This window comes from Carassius auratus, chromosome 15 (genome assembly GCF_003368295.1).
Source record: "Carassius auratus strain Wakin chromosome 15, ASM336829v1, whole genome shotgun sequence".
Classification (NCBI taxonomy): Eukaryota; Metazoa; Chordata; class Actinopteri; order Cypriniformes; family Cyprinidae; genus Carassius; species Carassius auratus.
This window is the reverse complement of record NC_039257.1, coordinates 941991-958992: the sequence shown is the minus strand read 5'-3', so window position 1 is coordinate 958992 and position 17002 is coordinate 941991. Positions and strand designations below refer to the sequence as shown.

At 37.2% G+C, this 17002-nt stretch overlaps 2 protein-coding genes across 3 annotated transcripts in view; one reads left to right on the top strand and one right to left on the bottom strand.

Moving 5' to 3' along the window:
- The window catches only part of map4k1 (mitogen-activated protein kinase kinase kinase kinase 1), an 18041-nt gene extending 1587 nt beyond the window's left edge, over positions 1-16454 (bottom strand). The window contains exons 1-28 of the mRNA XM_026281553.1: positions 16146-16454; positions 11128-11185; positions 10954-11044; positions 10497-10561; positions 9377-9432; positions 9243-9290; positions 8491-8533; positions 8329-8401; positions 7738-7869; positions 7386-7448; positions 7227-7308; positions 6585-6698; positions 6329-6410; positions 6194-6252; positions 5709-5761; positions 5580-5624; positions 5234-5242; positions 5098-5146; positions 3362-3524; positions 3181-3281; positions 2882-2923; positions 2155-2233; positions 2001-2077; positions 1865-1925; positions 1669-1771; positions 1064-1122; positions 518-621; positions 1-60 (exon numbers count right to left, since the gene is read on the bottom strand). The exon at positions 1-60 is cut by the window's left edge and continues 118 nt beyond it. Coding sequence (XP_026137338.1) covers positions 1-60; positions 518-621; positions 1064-1122; positions 1669-1771; positions 1865-1925; positions 2001-2077; positions 2155-2233; positions 2882-2923; positions 3181-3281; positions 3362-3524; positions 5098-5146; positions 5234-5242; positions 5580-5624; positions 5709-5761; positions 6194-6252; positions 6329-6410; positions 6585-6698; positions 7227-7308; positions 7386-7448; positions 7738-7869; positions 8329-8401; positions 8491-8533; positions 9243-9290; positions 9377-9432; positions 10497-10561; positions 10954-11044; positions 11128-11185; positions 16146-16241 — 2067 coding nt within the window. The 5' untranslated portion in view covers positions 16242-16454. The remainder of the gene's footprint in view (positions 61-517; positions 622-1063; positions 1123-1668; positions 1772-1864; positions 1926-2000; positions 2078-2154; positions 2234-2881; positions 2924-3180; positions 3282-3361; positions 3525-5097; positions 5147-5233; positions 5243-5579; positions 5625-5708; positions 5762-6193; positions 6253-6328; positions 6411-6584; positions 6699-7226; positions 7309-7385; positions 7449-7737; positions 7870-8328; positions 8402-8490; positions 8534-9242; positions 9291-9376; positions 9433-10496; positions 10562-10953; positions 11045-11127; positions 11186-16145) is intronic.
- The window catches only part of LOC113114651 (leucine-rich repeat and fibronectin type III domain-containing protein 1-like), a 680315-nt gene that overhangs the window by 515544 nt on the left and 147769 nt on the right, over positions 1-17002 (top strand). The gene's annotated exons all lie outside the window — the stretch shown is intronic.

Sequence of the window (17002 nt, the reverse complement as noted above, 5' to 3'; positions counted from 1 at the left end):
ATCCGGAGCCACCATCATCTCAAACAGACGCAGCGGCGTCGGCAGAGGGAAGTCAAATTGCTGTGAGACAGAACAGAGAACAAGATCTGAAAAACTGACAGTAAATCATCATATTATTCTGATTTCTGAAGATCATGTGACACTGAAGACTGGAGGAATGATGCTGGAAATACAGCGGAGCATCACAGAAATAAATTACACTTTAACACAGATTCACACTGAAAACAGACGTTTTAGATTCTAATAATATTTATCTATTTTTGCTGTGTTTTAGATCAAGTAAATCCAACCCTGGTGAGGAGAAGAGACTTCAATGCACTATTGTTGATTATCATTCACAGGCGAAAACGCTGGTTTTTGCATTGTGTTATAAGACTGAAGTGAGAAAAATATATATAACAAAAGGGAGACGTGCTGACATTTGTGTGTTTGTGTGTGTGTGTGTGTGGATGGTGGGCGAGTGATGTGAAAGGTCAGGGGTGAGACGCTGGAGATCTTCACTGTCTGTGTTCCTCACCTTGATCAGCATGAACTTGTGCATGGGCTCGTACCACTGCAGCAGAACCACGCTGGACTCCAGCGCACAGCACAGGAACACACAGCCGTTCTGAGCGTTATGGGCTGCACACACACACACACACACACACACACACACACACACACACACACACACACACACACACACAACAGACAACTCAATACACACTAAAACCACAGGGTGTTTCATGCCAATCATTCTTATTCTGATTAATTCAGCTGCTTACACACAGGAATTTCACTTGTCACACAGTTTCTGAGAGCTGTCACTCAAACAGCAGAAACACACACCAGATCTACAAAACAAGGCTTTGACTGAGTTATCAGTTTCATAAAACACACATTTCTTCGCACATTTGCTTCATTTTGCAAGAGATGGGAGGCCTTTTGCATGCATTTTATGTGTGCAGTTCTTGGATTTGTGTGTAAAGTTTAGAGAACGTGTGTAAGCAGCTGAAAAGGAGCTGTGCGGTCAGGGTTTGTCTGGACTGATTAAAGTAGAAGTGAGGAGGATTTCTGCTCTCACCCACTGAACACGTTCTGCATCCTTTTGTGTCTGGGATCTTCGTGCTGATTGCAAACTTCCTGTTATGAGACGACGAGAGGAGCAAGATTAGACTGAGTGTGTGTGTGTGTGTGTGTGTGTGTTTCTGTGTTTTCCTTTGGTTTGTCTTTATTTGGGTCACTAAGTCACAACAAAGTTCCGTTATGAGTGAAGGAGGCTCTGCATGTGTTTATATGTGTGTGTGTGTGTGTGTGTGTGTGTGTGTGTGTGTGTGTGTGTAAGTGAGTGTATGCATGCATGTTTGTTTGTGTGTGTGTGTGTGTGTGTGTGTGTAAGTGAGTGTATGCATGCATGTTTGTTTGTGTGTGTGTGTGTGTGTGTGTAAGTGAGTGTATGCATGCATGTTTATGTGTGTGTGTTTATGTTTGTGTGTTTGTGTGTGTGTGTATGTGTTTATGGGTGTGTATGTGAGTGTGTGGTTTCTCAGTTTTCTTATAGGTGTGGTCAGACTCAAACACACCTCGGTGAAGCTGTTGCTGCAGTAAGTGTGTGTGTGTGTGTGTGTGTGTGTGCTATGCTGCTTCATAACTCAAATGCAAGCAGTGTAACAAAAGGAAGGTGGTTACCGTGGCAACAGCCTGTGTGTCGGCAGGGCAACGATGCGATGCTCTCTGCGCGTCTGTTCGTACAGCTCCTTCAGCGAGTGTGAGTGCAGCTGAGACGACTTCCCTGTTTCACAAAACTCTCATCAGCCCTTCATCACACACACACTTCCCATCACCATCATCACCATCATCATCATCACACAGGTGTGCTCCTCACCTGAGACGGACATTAACACGCCGCCGATGGTGTACAGCCACACACACTTGCCCGGAAACAGCTGGGAAAGAGCAGAAGCAGATTAAAGGAGAGTGAAAGTGCTGAGGAATGACCTGAAGGTGTGAGGGTCTCTCACCAGCTCCATGGTGGTCTCAGAACTGTTGAGGTTTAGTGTAAAGATGCCCTCATCCGCCCCGAAGATCAGGTGCTGATCTACAGCCAACAGCAGGAACGTTACTGATCTGTTTACACTCAGAAAACACTCCAGAAGATTCAGATTCAGACGCTACCTTTAGTGGAGGGATGCTCCCATGAGCTCGAGCAGTTCAGCTTCAGAGGACAGCCGTGAAAAACCTTCCTGAAGACAATCTGTCAGAGAGAGATGATATGTGATATGATACGATACGATATCGTTTATTAGCATTAATTCACTGCTTTAGTTAACCTCTAGCATTTATTAATCAAATTTAATGTTAATGCCACCATTTACTAATACAAAATCAAAAGTTGTCTCTGTTTATATGTTTAATGTTCCTGAACTAATAATAAACAGTTGTATTTTAATAACAAAAATACTAACATACACTAATGTGACTTTATTAATAAGTGTTTGGAAAGTAAATATTACATCATGTTATCCCATCGCTTTCCATTTTTGTATCTCTAGTCACATCCAACTTTAAAATAAAATTGAACTAAAAATGCGATAAAATATAAAAAACATATACTCAACTTATTTTATTTAATCTACTTTGCAAAGCAACATTTGTCCTTTTAATTTAGTTTAACGGCGTGTACTAAATAAAAACTAACACTAAAAAATAAAAATAAAAAACTAAAAATATAACATAAAAACATTCAAAATATGACTATAATAAAAACTACAATTGTGTCTCAAAAACACTGTTTTCTAAATGTAACAACACTTATGCACAGATTTCAATGATTCAGTTTTGTTGCTTATGCTCTTGTTTCCTGAAGCTGTGTTAATCAGAAAGCAGTGAGGTCAGAACGTACCGGCGGTTTCTTGACCACTGGACTGACACACTCGACCGGATCCTGAACGAGAGAGAAACACAAGTCAGAGTGAGTCACGGTGACCTTCAGCAGTGACACGACTAACCCCACACATCACATCTGACTTCCTGTGAGAGCTCGGAGCTCAGGCAGTAACCCACACGTCTTACACATGTGTGAAGATCAGAAGATAAACCTAACCCGTGACAGATTCTACACAGGATCTCCTTCATTTTAGTGGATTATCTGTAATCTCCTGGAGATCTCCTGATCTGATCTGAGATGAAACCCTCAAGCACCTGAGGAGCTTGTCTGCGTCTTCTGTCCTTCTTCGGTGGAAGTTCAGGAGGCCGAAGATCTACTGGAGGATCAGTGAGGAAGCTGGAGAACGCAGACGGATCTACACACACACACACACACTTACAGTTATGCAGGAGAACAGTGTGCATGTGTGTGTGTGTGTGTGTGTGTGACGGTAACCTGAGTTGACGCTGCGCACAGATCGTGGTCGAGGAATGGGTCGAGGTCGAGTGTGTGTCCCGCTGGACGTCCTGAATAAAGGTGACGGGACGCTGATGAACGGAGCTTTACTGTGATCATCTTCTGCTGCCATACTCTCCTCTGAACTACTGCTCTGCTTCGGCTGAACACACACACACACACACACACACACACACACACACACGTTTCATAAAACATTATGTATGAACACTTAAACCAAAGAAGCTGTTTCAACTGAAAGAAACTTGCACTGATCTTAAGATTTATCAGTGCCTTTGTTGTGTCTCAAGAAGGACATCAGTAATGTTTTTTTCTAAGACACATTTATAAAAATATCTTCAGTGTCCTAATAGAACTATGTCCTAGTCCTGTTTTAGTCTAAGCCCTGTCTATGAAACCAGGCCAAAGTGTCCTGACATCAAAACATCTAAAATTATATCTGGTATCTGAATAGTGTTTGGTTTGACTATGTATATAGACTACCGTTTATAAGTTTGAGATCAGTGCGATTTCTAATGTTTGTTTTTAAGAATATACTGTATTTGTTTGATCAAAAACACTGAAGGAAAATTATTTTGTGAGACATGATATTAAAATACTTTAAAATATTATTTCTGTGATGCTCCGCTGTATTTTCAGCATCATTCCTCCAGTCTTCAGTGTCACATGATCTTCAGAAATCATGAATAATATGATGATTTACTGGTCAAGGAACATGAAGATTATTAGCGATGTTGAACACAGTTGTGCTGCTCAATATTTGTGTGGAAACTGATATTTTGTTGAGCATTATTTGATAAATAGAAAGTAAAAATAAAACCGTGATTATTAGTGTAATACACACAACTATTCAAAAGTTTGTTTTTTTTTCAAAAGTTTTTTTTTTTTTTAGTAATTCATACTTTTATTCAGCAAAGATGTGTTAAATTTATAAATAAGTGATAGTAAAGACTTACGTTGTTAGAAAAGATTTCTATTTTGAATAAATGCTATTCTTTTTAACTTTTTATTCATTAAAGAATCAAAGAAAAAAAGTATCACAGCATATTATTCAGATTTCTGAAGATCATGTGACACTGAAGACTGGAGGAATGATGCTGAAAATACAGCGGAGCATCACAGAAATAAATTATATTTCAAAGTATATTAAAACAGGTATCCAATATTAGAAATTGCAATAATATTTCACAATATTACAGCTTTTTCTGTATGTATGATCAAATAAATACAGCCTTGATGAGCAGAAGAAACTTCCGATCCCAAATTCTGAATGGGAGTGTACGTTTATAAAGTTTTGGGAAAAGTTACTTTTTAAAAGTTAAATGTTGCATTACTTCATAAAAGGTAACCAATTGCTTTAGTTTCTATAGAAAGTGAAGCATTACATTACTTTTGTTGTACTTTTTGTCACCTGACCTGGGCTTGTTTATTAATTTTTGCCAAATTTTCTCTGAACAGTCAATGCATGGGAAAACAAAGTAGCTTGCATTTCTTATTTGAAAAAAAATAATAATTATTCAGTCATTTAATGAATTCATTTTCATCACATGGAATTAGGCAAATATATTTTTATATATTTCACTTCATTTCACGAGCATGAATAACACTCAGGCATGAATAAGATAATATTTTAATATTGCAGTAATATTTCCCTCTGGATGTGTTTTGCTAAAATTGAAGTTTAATCTGTGAGCAGACGCGGTTGAGCGACTCACTTTGGGAGGAAGAGGAGGAGGAACTTCATCGCTGTACTGCAGTGTGTTACTGAAGAGAGAAAAACACGCTCCATCAGATCTTCATAATTCATGAAGACATGCATCTGTACTGTAGATTATTGGTGATGTACTGTACCCCGCTGGTCTGTGGGAGAGAATAAGAGGTACGATTAACCACAGATACCGTCGAAGCTCTCTCATATTCAGTCAATATGTGCAGAAATGACACAGATATGCTTCATATTAATAAACCAGACGCTATTATCCTAAATCTAGTTTGGTCTTCTGTTAAATTGGCTTTCTGATTTTAGCAACTGGAATTTAAGAACACGTTTTGAGTGAATGGATCATTAAATAATGGTGAAAGTCGTGATCTAGATGCTTTTGTACATCATATAGATTCAGTTCATGAATATTCAGTAAATATTGCAAATGCATGAATGTAAATGTGTCTATGATTTCAGAGGAGAAGAAGAACTTACATTTCCACGTCATCGTAATCGTCATCCGTGTCCACGCTCTCATCTCTGTAAGAGTTTATTATGAGAAATCATTAGCACATGGGCTGTGTATGTCTCAGACAAGTGAATAAATGTGAAGTCATCTCTTACCTTCTTCTGGAAATGATGGGAGGACTCATCCACTGACCTCCTGACGACTGTAACTACACCAATCAATAACAGCACGTTATCTTACAACATCCACTTTGTAATAAAAATGAATGCAAACCTTGTTATTTTTTTAAAATCAAGATATTAACATTCTGCAAGGGGCGTGTAAACTTATGAACAAAACTACACAGCTAATGATAATGACTATATAAAGACGGAAAATAGTTATTTAGGGACCCCATGAAGTGTTTTGACAAGTATATTTTTCCATGTAGTTAGGAAGTTCCTCTTAAAACAGGAAGTTGTGTTCAGACATATAATTCCTTGTTTTTAAATTGCCAGTTCTCTTCTGTTTAAGTCAGAGGAAAGAACACGCTCTAGAAAAGTCTTTTTGTCACAGGAAATGTTTTTCTTAGACAACGTCGTCAAAGGAAGGTTTTGACTCGAGCAGATTTATCTCAGAAGTTCCACACACGAACACTAACCGTTCCTTCTGGAGACTCTCGTTTGTCAGTGGCGGGTCTCTGTGTGTAGATCTGTTCCACTGAAACACAGACATCAGATTTATAATAATGAAATAATGAGCGAGTATCTGTCACGAACACACACGAGAGTCTTACAGCTGATGTCTGAGTTCGTTCTCTCGGCCCGGTTGTGTCTGTTGATCGAGTGAATTCTTCTTAGTGAATGTGGGACAATCACCTGAGAAAGACCGAGATCAGAGACAGACAGATGGACTGTGTTTATGAGTGAGTCACTGAATGATTCAATCAACTGAGTCATTCAAAACACTGATTCATTCAAGTAGTAAACTAGGGACTGTCTTTATGAGTAAGTCACTGAATAGTTCATATAGTTTAGAATAGCGTAACGTACCTCCAAATCGTCATCATCGGTCTGTAAGTTTTTGTGTTCGTCAGGGTGTCTGAGTTGGTCCAGCAGTTCAAGGGTTAACTGTTGTCTCAAACATTGCTGAGTCACAAACATGTGCTGCAACAAGACATGATATGAGTTCAGATGAACACATGCACACTCACACATGTTTGTTTCTTTGAATTTTGGGGACTTTCTATAGACTTCTCTTACTTTAATGCTGAACAAGCTATATTCTTCTATCCCCTAACCCAACCCTAAATCTAAACTCACCCCTTACAGAAAACCTCTCTGCACTGTTACACTTTCAGATAAACATAATTTGCTATTTTTATTTTATCTTGGAGAAGTGAGGTGTCCATGGTGCAACATCTAACTACTGGGGTGCCTCAGGGCTCAGTTCTTGGACCACTTCTCTTCTCTGTCATTCAGAAACATGGCTTTTCATACCACTGCTATGCTGATGACACTCAACTCTACCTCTTATTCCATCCTGATGATGCAACTGCTTGTTTTCTTTAAAAAAAGAAACACTTGCTTATCTATTTTGTTCTGTATTCTATTTGTATGCAGCTAAAATTATGACAAAAAACTGAATGACTGCTTTTGTGCTGCTAACACAACACACACGGCTGGCAAACATACCATTAGCATCTTTTTAGCGCTGGGTCTCTTCTTTGGGTTTCTGACCAGCATGCACTTCACAAAGTTGTAGAAAGTGGGTGTCCTGAAATACAACGGTCAGTCAGAGATTAGTTTGAGCTCAGACTCTGATGCTTAGTAAGGAACATCTCCGTCTCTCACCATTTTGATTTGTCTTTGAGTTTTGGAGGCTGATAGCCACTCTTGGACATCAGGAACAAAACTCTGAGAAACCAGAGAACAAACAGTGTTGGTCTTCATCTGAGACAAGTCACGGTGATCTCTACTTATACAGGACAGACTGTTTCAAAGCAGCTCAGAATAGTAATGAAAATATGCTCACTCTCAGTTCATCCGAGATCAGGATGAGTTTGTTTCTTCATCAGATTTGCACATTTCTCCAAATCTGATCTTGGATGGCCTGAGAGTGAGGACATTTTCAGATCATTTTCATAATCGAGTGATCTATTCCTTTAAATCAGTTTGATGGTAATTCAGTTTTTCAGGTGTATACCTGAGAGGATGGACATCGAAGAGAGGCGGCTGTAGTTCTGCGAGCTCAATCGCTGTGATTCCCACAGACCAGATATCACACAGCTCATTATATCCACCCTTGATCTCGACCGCGGCCACCTCTGGAGCCATCCTGAGGACAAACACATGCTCAGAAAACACAAGCTCGAGACATGACCTACTGTTTGAACACCAGGAAGTTGCTCAGAATTAACTATAATGTGAAGGAGACGATCTCAACTAACATTCTCAGAACCTTCTGGCAACATTCTCTCAACGTTATGAAAATTCCAGTAATGTTAACAGAACATCTGTTCAAAGTTATCTGCTCTTTAATAATGTTCCTCAAACGATAGCACAAAAACATTATCGTTCAATGATAGTTAGATGTTCGTTTTTTTAAATGTTACTATTTGTTTGAAAAAACATTCAAATGTAACATTCCCATAATGTTTACAAACCATGGAAACACTTTTTTAAATATTTAAAATAACTGAAATTTTGAATGTGCATAGAACATTCAGAAAAATAAGGTGTTGATGGAAACCTTCTGAGAAAGTTCTTGTGAGCTGAAGTGTGGCTTTATTCTCACCAGTACGGCGTCCCAATGAAGGACATTCGACGGGCAAACGTGGCTGTGATTTGTGCCGAGATCCCAAAGTCAGCTGAAACAGAGAGAAAGAGACGGAAGAGCGTTAGACACACCGAGCGAGGGAGTGAGACGCCTTTAATAGACTTCAGTCGTTCTACGAACCCAGTTTGACTTCTCCATGATCGTTCAGGAGAATATTTGCACCCTGCAAAACACAAACTCAGAGTAACTGACTGAACACTCGCTGATGCTCACTGTTGAGGAGTAACTCGTTACATGTTACAGATTACATCGTTTCATTACAACATAAGAGCAAACAGTTACAGTTACTGAGAAGAAAATTGTAATTAAACTACAGTAACAGTAAATTAAACTAAGTTAAAATATAAAAAATTACATAGAGATTTACATCTAAATATTTACACACACACACACACACATTAACGCACACAAACAGTTCTAAAATATGAGACAGCAGTGTTTCAGGAGTTTAGGACATCTGTTTTATCTCCTATCTTGGTTTATGTACATGCTTTATTTTGTAAGATGAATTGTTTTCCAAGGCATTTTAGTTTCCTGTCACAGCTGTGCAAAGATTTCACTTCAAAAACAGCATCATAGATATTAAACTTGATATTATATTAAATCAGTATTTAACCTCAGAATGATCTCAAAGTAAAAAAAAAAGGTGCTAAATCATTTTTTTGGGGGGGGGGGTTGCTGAAAATGAAATTATTAGAATCTGAATTCGAGTGATGAAGGATTGTGAAAGTCTGATAGGAATCAGTGTTGAGTTTACTGTAAGGTGAACCCTGCCTGCTTTACATGTTTCAAGATGATTAACAGCTGAACATATTAGTAATTTAGACATGTAATCTGTATAAACTAACTGTAAGCGAAGACATTGACTTTACCTTGATGTCTCTGTGGATCTTCTTCTGTCCGTGAAGATAATCAAGACCCTGACAGACACACAGCGAGCACGTGTGTCAGAACAGAAGTCTGTTGTGTTATAACTGTGTGTATGTGAACATGAAGAGTGTGTCACCTGCAGCATCTCTCGACAGACGTAAGCGATCTGCTGCTCGGACAGAGGACCGGTCACTGACACACAGAGACACAGAGACACATCACAATCACCATCACACACTCAAACAAGACAGACAAACACTGAAAACACACGTCATATATCTGTGCATTCTGATCACAAATAACAGCCTAGACAGAAAGAGCTCTGAATACTTACTGAAGGGAGCTCTGGGAAAACAGCATAAAACATTTAAAAATAAATGTAAATAAATGTAAATAAATAAATAGGAGTTAAGAAAAGTTTGATTCAAATAAATGTATGAATGTATGAATGAATGAATAAATAAATACATGCAGCAATTTCAAAAAGTTAGATTAAAATAAATAAATAAATAAATAAAGTAGAGTTTGGAAAAGTAAGATTAAAACAAATAAATAAATAAAGCAGATTTAAGAAAAGTTAGATTAAAATAAAGAAATAAATAAAGTATAGTTTAGAAAAATTAGATTGAAATAAATAAATAGAGGCAGTTTAGAAATGTTACATTAAAAAAAACAAACAAATAAAAAAATATTAGATTAAAATTAAGAGAGTTTAGAAAAGTTAGATAAAAAATTAATTCATAATAAATAAAAATAAATTATAAATAAAATAATTAAAATAAAAAAATAGAATGAAGGGAGTTTAGAAAAGTAATATTAAAATAAATAAATAAATAAATGATAAATAAAATTATTAAAATTTAAATGAAGGGAGTTCAGAAAAGTTAGATAAAAAAAAAATGAATTAGTAAATAAATGATAAATAAAATAATCAAAATTAAAAATTCAAATGAGTCCCATATTTAACCCAAAGTTGGGCTCAAGCAAACCCAGCATTTCTTAGAGTGAAAGAGTGAATGAATCTGAAATGACACCGTCTGGATGCAAAAGCTCTGACAGAATTAAAGATGTGTCCCAGCAGCATCTAAATCCTTCCGTTATATCATCTCATCACACGCAGCGTTCAGGGCTGTTTTTAGAGACCCAACGGGTTTGAGAGGCTGAAGATATTTTTATGTCACGCAACTGTTGAGCAAAACAGGAAACCCAGCTAACGAGTAAAAACAGTGGTGTGAGAGACGACAGGCCCTGTTTACCGTGGTAAATGTCCTGCAGAGATCCTCCACCGCAGTACTCCATACAGATCCACAGCTTATTCATCCTGCGACACACACACCTATCATCACACTCCCGTTCATCTGTTATCGCTCATGTTTTGACCTGTTCTCAAGCTCTCAATTTAAACAACGCTAGATTGATGTATTCATACAGACTGACTCAGTAAAAACAGATGCTACACAAACAGATTCCCCTGGAAGTCAAACACAGATGAGACTGAGAACTTGTGATTCCCAGCATCTATACGATAAAGAGCACAGTTACTGGAACAGATCATAGTTTAGCCGACTCTGTTTGATCTTTCTTCTTGTGTCTCATCTTCTCAGGGATTTAAACTTGTTCAGTAATGTGTTATGAACAGAATGCTGTTACAATGTTTCAGAGATGTTTCCAGGGAACTGAAACATGTGAATGTATCATGTTGGATCCTCTCACCTGATGTAGCTGCCGTGATAGGCCACGATGTTTCTGTGTGTGCAGCTCTTCACCATCACGATCTCTTGCTGGATGACTGAGAAATCATCCTCTGAAAGACAGACGGACTGTGAGCGCCGCATCACCATTAAAATGATCTAAAGAGAAGACAGTCTGTGGGATCTCTGCTCTTACCAGGCTCCATTTTGATGATTTTAATGGCTGCGTATTCTCCATTCTGTTTATTGCGAGCCTTAAAACACACACACACACATTTGTGTTTATCAACTATGCTTCAATGCAAACTGTATGGACTGATTCACAATTCATTTTGAAAAAATATATTGAAAATTTATTGAGAGAATAGAGAAATGTTTTTTACAATAAAAAAATAGGAAACAAGTAAGTTGTGATAGAAATAGAATAGCGAGTGCAAGTGTTAGGGGTTAGAATAGAGTGTGTTAGAGTTAAAACCACAAACGTATTGAAACCATAAGAGTGTACTCAACATAGTTAATGGGAAATTAATATCCTCCTTGACAGAGAGTTTGAAGGAAATGAAGCGGATCACGTGTCTCTGTGATGAAGAGTTTTGTTACTAATAGAAGCTTTGCACTCGAGTGGAATTAAATATTGTGTTATTTAAAAGAAAATTTTACTTGATGTACTTTTTAAATATGTTTAGATGACATAAACATTTAATATAAATATATAATATTTATATTCATTTGACTCATGACCTTTTTAGGAACAAAATGCCTGAGAGAAGCTGTAAAGTGTGTTCTCCGCAGCACCAAAATAAACTCCACAGACGTCAACTTCTGCATTTCACGGAGAACTCGCTACACACACACACACACACACACAAACAAACACACAAACAAACACACAAACACTCTCCCACACACGCTACATACACACACACACACACATGCTACACACTCACACACACATACACACACACACACACACACACACACACACACTATGCTTCAATGCACAGTGTATGTGTGTATGGGACAGTGTTTGTGTATGTGTGCGTGTGTGTGTGTGTGTGTGTGTGTGTGTGTGTGTGTGTCTGTGAGTGTGTGTGTGTGTGTGTGTTCTTGTTTTTGTATCATATCAGGACACAACTCTGTATAATCACATGGGTATGACACAGGTATTACAAGGAGAGGGTGACTTATGAGGACATAACCCATGTCCCCATTTTTCAAAACACTTATAAATCATACAGAATGAGTTTTTTTGAGAAAGTAAAAATGCACAAAGTTTCCTGTGAGGGTTAGGGTTAGGTGTAGGGTTGGTGAAGGGACATAGAATATACAGTTTCTACAGAATAAAAACCATTACACCTATGGGATGAACACACTTTACACAGAAACAAACGTGTGTGTGTGTGTGTGTGTGTGTGTGTGTGTGTGATGGTTTGAAATATTTCCGTAATCAACTTTAGCCATATATTGACTATTTAGGTTTTCGAGGATGGATGGAGCTAGGGAGGGATGGATGGATGTCTACTGTCCTCATAATTCAAATGGAATAAATAAATAAATAAATAAATAATAAAATATGAATATTTCATTTTCAGTGACATATTGACGTATGAATAATGTCCTTTGAAAACAAACAGAAAATCTTCTATATTTTTGTAAATGAAAACAAAAGAGGTTAAATGATATTATTCATAATTTATTCCAGAAAAGCTTGACTTTGAGCTGAGTTTTCCAAGATAATATATAAAAGCACATTTTTGTTTTATTTCTCGTTTTTGAGGGTGGACTTCCCTTTCATAGATTTTGCTTCATAAATGCTAAAGTTTATTTGCCTGGGCTTGACCAAAATAGCTTCTGCATTTCATGGTATCCAAAAGTCACAGAATAGCTAGAAAGAGCTTTTCATCTAGTGATGCAAGAAAAAGACGGTTAGGTTTCGGTGAAATCTGATTAGGTCAGGATTAAAAGCATTATGATAATTATGAGTCTTTAGAAAGTGTGTTTATATGAGTGTGTATTGTGTGTTTATATAGGCAAGAGTATTATATTGTGTGTGTGTGTCTCAGTGTGGGCGGGTCAGAATCATATGTGGGGGCGGAGCTCTTCCACAGCTCCGCCCCCTCTTGACCTCACACGACGACTGGTTCCCGCTCTTCTCCGTCATGAGTGTGTGTGTGTGTGTGTGTGTGTGCAGACTGAGAGTTTTCTGCTGTGGAACGAGCTCAACCGGTTACCTGCAGCCACGTGAGCACAGCTGGTGTCAAACAGGTCCTTTAGGTCAATGACTCCTGATGTGAAAGAGCCACACTTTTTAAAACACATTCTCAGATTCTAATTCTTGACCAACTTGAGACAAAAAGTTAAAATATGATTTTCAGATATTTGAGGTCTTCTAGAATTTAAAGCACCTGAAGCATTCAATTCACACGCTTTAGAAGTAAAGACAGAAATTATATAGATAAACTAGACACAATACAGACTGATGATTTTGAAATTCTGAATACAATTAAGACATTATTTGACATATTTGATGAATTTAGTTAGACATATTGTTTGACATTAGGTTAGGTGACCCTTAAGCACAAACCCAGTCATAAGGGTCAATTTTGTGAAACTGAGATGTATCCATCATCTAAATAATCTTTTCATTTGATGTAAGGTTTGTTATAATAGAATTTTTGAAAATCTGGAATCTGAGAGAGCAAAAAAATCGAAATATTGAGAACATCATCTTTAAAGTTGTTCAGATGAAGCTCTTAGCAATGCATATTACTAATCAAACATTAAGTTTTTATACATTTACGGTTGGAGATTTACCAAATAGCTGAACTTAATATCCTAATGATTTTCATCATAAAAGAGAAATGTATAATTGTGACTCATACAGTGTATTGTTGTCTATTTCTACAAATATACGTCTGAGATACTGATGACTGCTTCTGTGCTGCAGAGACACTGATATGAGCACTGTAAAAATATTGTGATTTTATCACTAAAAGACTGTAAAAAAGCTACAGTAAAACAGTAAGTTTCCATACTAAAGATTCGGTGAATAAATGTAATAACATTTAATGTAATTTTACAGTAACATACTGTTAAAAATATGTTTTTTTTTGGGAAGTGAAAAATAATATTATTTGTATAATTTACAGTGAAAAAAATTAAATTGACACTCCCAGAATTCCTTGCATGACACTTTTTGATTTTGATTTTGATTTTATTTTTTTTTTATTACATGTTTCGTCTTAGTTTTTTTTTCTTATCAGTCGTGTACATTTATGGTTTAAACATCCGTTAATGAAATATTTAATTGTGAATTAAGTCTGTAAAATCCAAAATGTTGCTGTCGTATTATTTATAGTGAAATTCTGGCAATCACAGCTACCGGTATTTTACCGTAAATGTCACATGTTCACCTTTAGCAATGTCAAGCATCTCTGGATGTGTGTGAGTGTGTAAACTATCCTAACGTCCGTATGCACGAGCGACTCTTATGCATCTTTAATTAAGTGTTATTTTTACGCTTCTCAGACGCCATCAGCATCCACTCCCATACAGCAAATTCAAAAATACTAATATGTTTCTATAGATATATTTTCTGATGCTGGAGTGCTTTATCAGCTCTACAGGTGAAACATCGACACACACAAAGGTGTTTTTTAGAGGAAAGAGGAAGCAGTTCACAACCACACACTCTTCTACAGATGCACCGTGCTTTACAGTAAACTACATCCTCTACAGGACGCTGGGCTAGCCCTAGTCAGAAATAAATATATAAAGTATACTCCAAATTCATTTACATATTTATGTACTTAATAAAATACCCTGAAATTTTATTTTTAGTATACTAAACTGGTAACTATACTTAAAGTCTCCTGAATTGACACAACTTATTTTACTCTTAATGCACTTTAATTGTGTAGAAGTAGTTTAGAAGTCCAATTGAAGATATACTTAGTTTATTTGATTGTGCAAAAGAGTAACTATACTTCAGGTACACTTTAAATATCTTGCACTTAAAGACTGTTATTATTCATATCATTCATCAAAAGTGACATTAAAACACATTTTAGATGTAATATCAAGAAATGTGCATTGTGCAGAAGTAGTACGCCAAATAAAGATTAACACTTTCCGTTCAAACTCAATGTGGCCTCACAGGCCTGAGACATTACATAGGATGTGGTGCTTTGACCCATGAGTGATCACACACACACACACACACACACACACACCTCTAAACATGGACACAGCATAAACTGACACAGATATTGTTTTATACAAAGCTAGTTATAAATACTATAACCTAACGCTTACCCACACACTAACCCTCACAAAAGACAAATTTGTCCTTGAAATATAAACACACACATGTACACACCTCTCTAAACGGATTCTTCAGTTGTGTTTAACTATTTTTAAATGCTTCAATGTAAACCCTCGCAGAACACTTCTGCATTTTTCTGGATGCATGAATGCATAATGCAACGAATGTAACTTACATTTAACATCCACGTCGTTTATAAATATGTAAACGTTCTTAAATCAAGACATTTACTTCAGATGCAGAATGACAATATTTAACTCTTTTGTTTACCCTTTGAATAAAGTTTATATTTCTGACCTCGTTGGTAAATGTTTGCTCTTGTTTTAAGCAAAAACTCACTTCATTTTGGGACATTTTTCAGAAAATTTTATTTTGTACTTGAAAATAATACATGGATACTAAGCAACTAAATTATTTATATTTATAAAGCAGATTTCAACTGTTTTTAACATCCCTAAAAGAAGGTTTGGGGTGATTTTTTCAGGTTTAGTTCACTTCTGGGAACAAATTAGTCCCACAATATGGTTAAGCAGGTACACACACACACACACACACACAAACACACACATATCTTTAGGCAGAGGATGAATACAACCTTAAAAAATGAAAGATAGACAGAGAGAGAAAGAAAGAGACCGACAGGAAACAAACAAAGTATTTGTGATGAACAGATTTAATGTTTCTTGAATGTTTGTGGTTCATGAAAAAAAAGTGAAAGTGAGAGAATTACCAGAAACAACACAAAAATATTTCAACAAAATAGTTTAACTGCAAAGCGTAACATTTGCTCTGGATACCTACACACCTCTCATGAACCCCTGTCTTTAAAAGCTGTGAATCAGACTGAGAAACTGAAAACGAGAAGTGGTGAGAAAAAAAGAGTGAGGTACCTTATAAACTTCTCCATACGTCCCTCCACCAACCCGCAGCAGAATCTCAAAGTCGTCCTGAGGGTTTCGTGTGGAGATCTCCAAAACGTCCATCATCACACAAACACACACAGCAGTGAACAGATCATGTGTGTGTGTGTGTGTGTGTGTGTGTGTGCTAACTGCTGCAGGAAAACTGACACACACTCACTCGCACTCTAGAATGCATAACCTCTTCCTCTGTCTCACCTCATTTACATCTCGCTTTATTTCCTGTTTAGGGTGTGCGTGTGTGTGAGAGAGAGAAATAAAGAGAGAGAGAGAGAGTTTGAGAACATTAAACCCAAGTGTTTGAGTATATTTAGTTAGTTTAGAATATTTGTTGTGTGTGAGAGAATCAAACAACTTAAAAAAGTGAGTTTAGGTGTGTGTGTGTGTGTGTGTGCGTGTGTTTGTGTGTGTTGAGCATGCTCAGTGCTGCAGTGCATCAGTGTGTGTCGTCTGTGCAGCCTGACTGTACTTCCTGTACAATAATGCAGCAGAGCACAGAAACTCCTGACGCTCATGAAGATGAAGATTGAAGATGAACTCCTGAAACTCTCTCGTTCTGGAGAGAACCGAGCTTCAGCTGCTTCACTGGAGCTTCTGGACTCAGCCAGTAACCTCGTGTCTGTCTCTCTGATGTCTGTGGGGGTTTACTAACAGCAACAGATTGATCAGATATTAAAGTTGTGCAGCTGAATCTGATTGTGAAGATCAGAAAGAGCAGAACGGAGATGCTGTATGATGACCAGCAGGAGGCAGTGCAGGACCAGCACACAATCACACACTGTTTGTTCCGCATGGAATAATGCATACTGTTTCACTTTATTTAAATA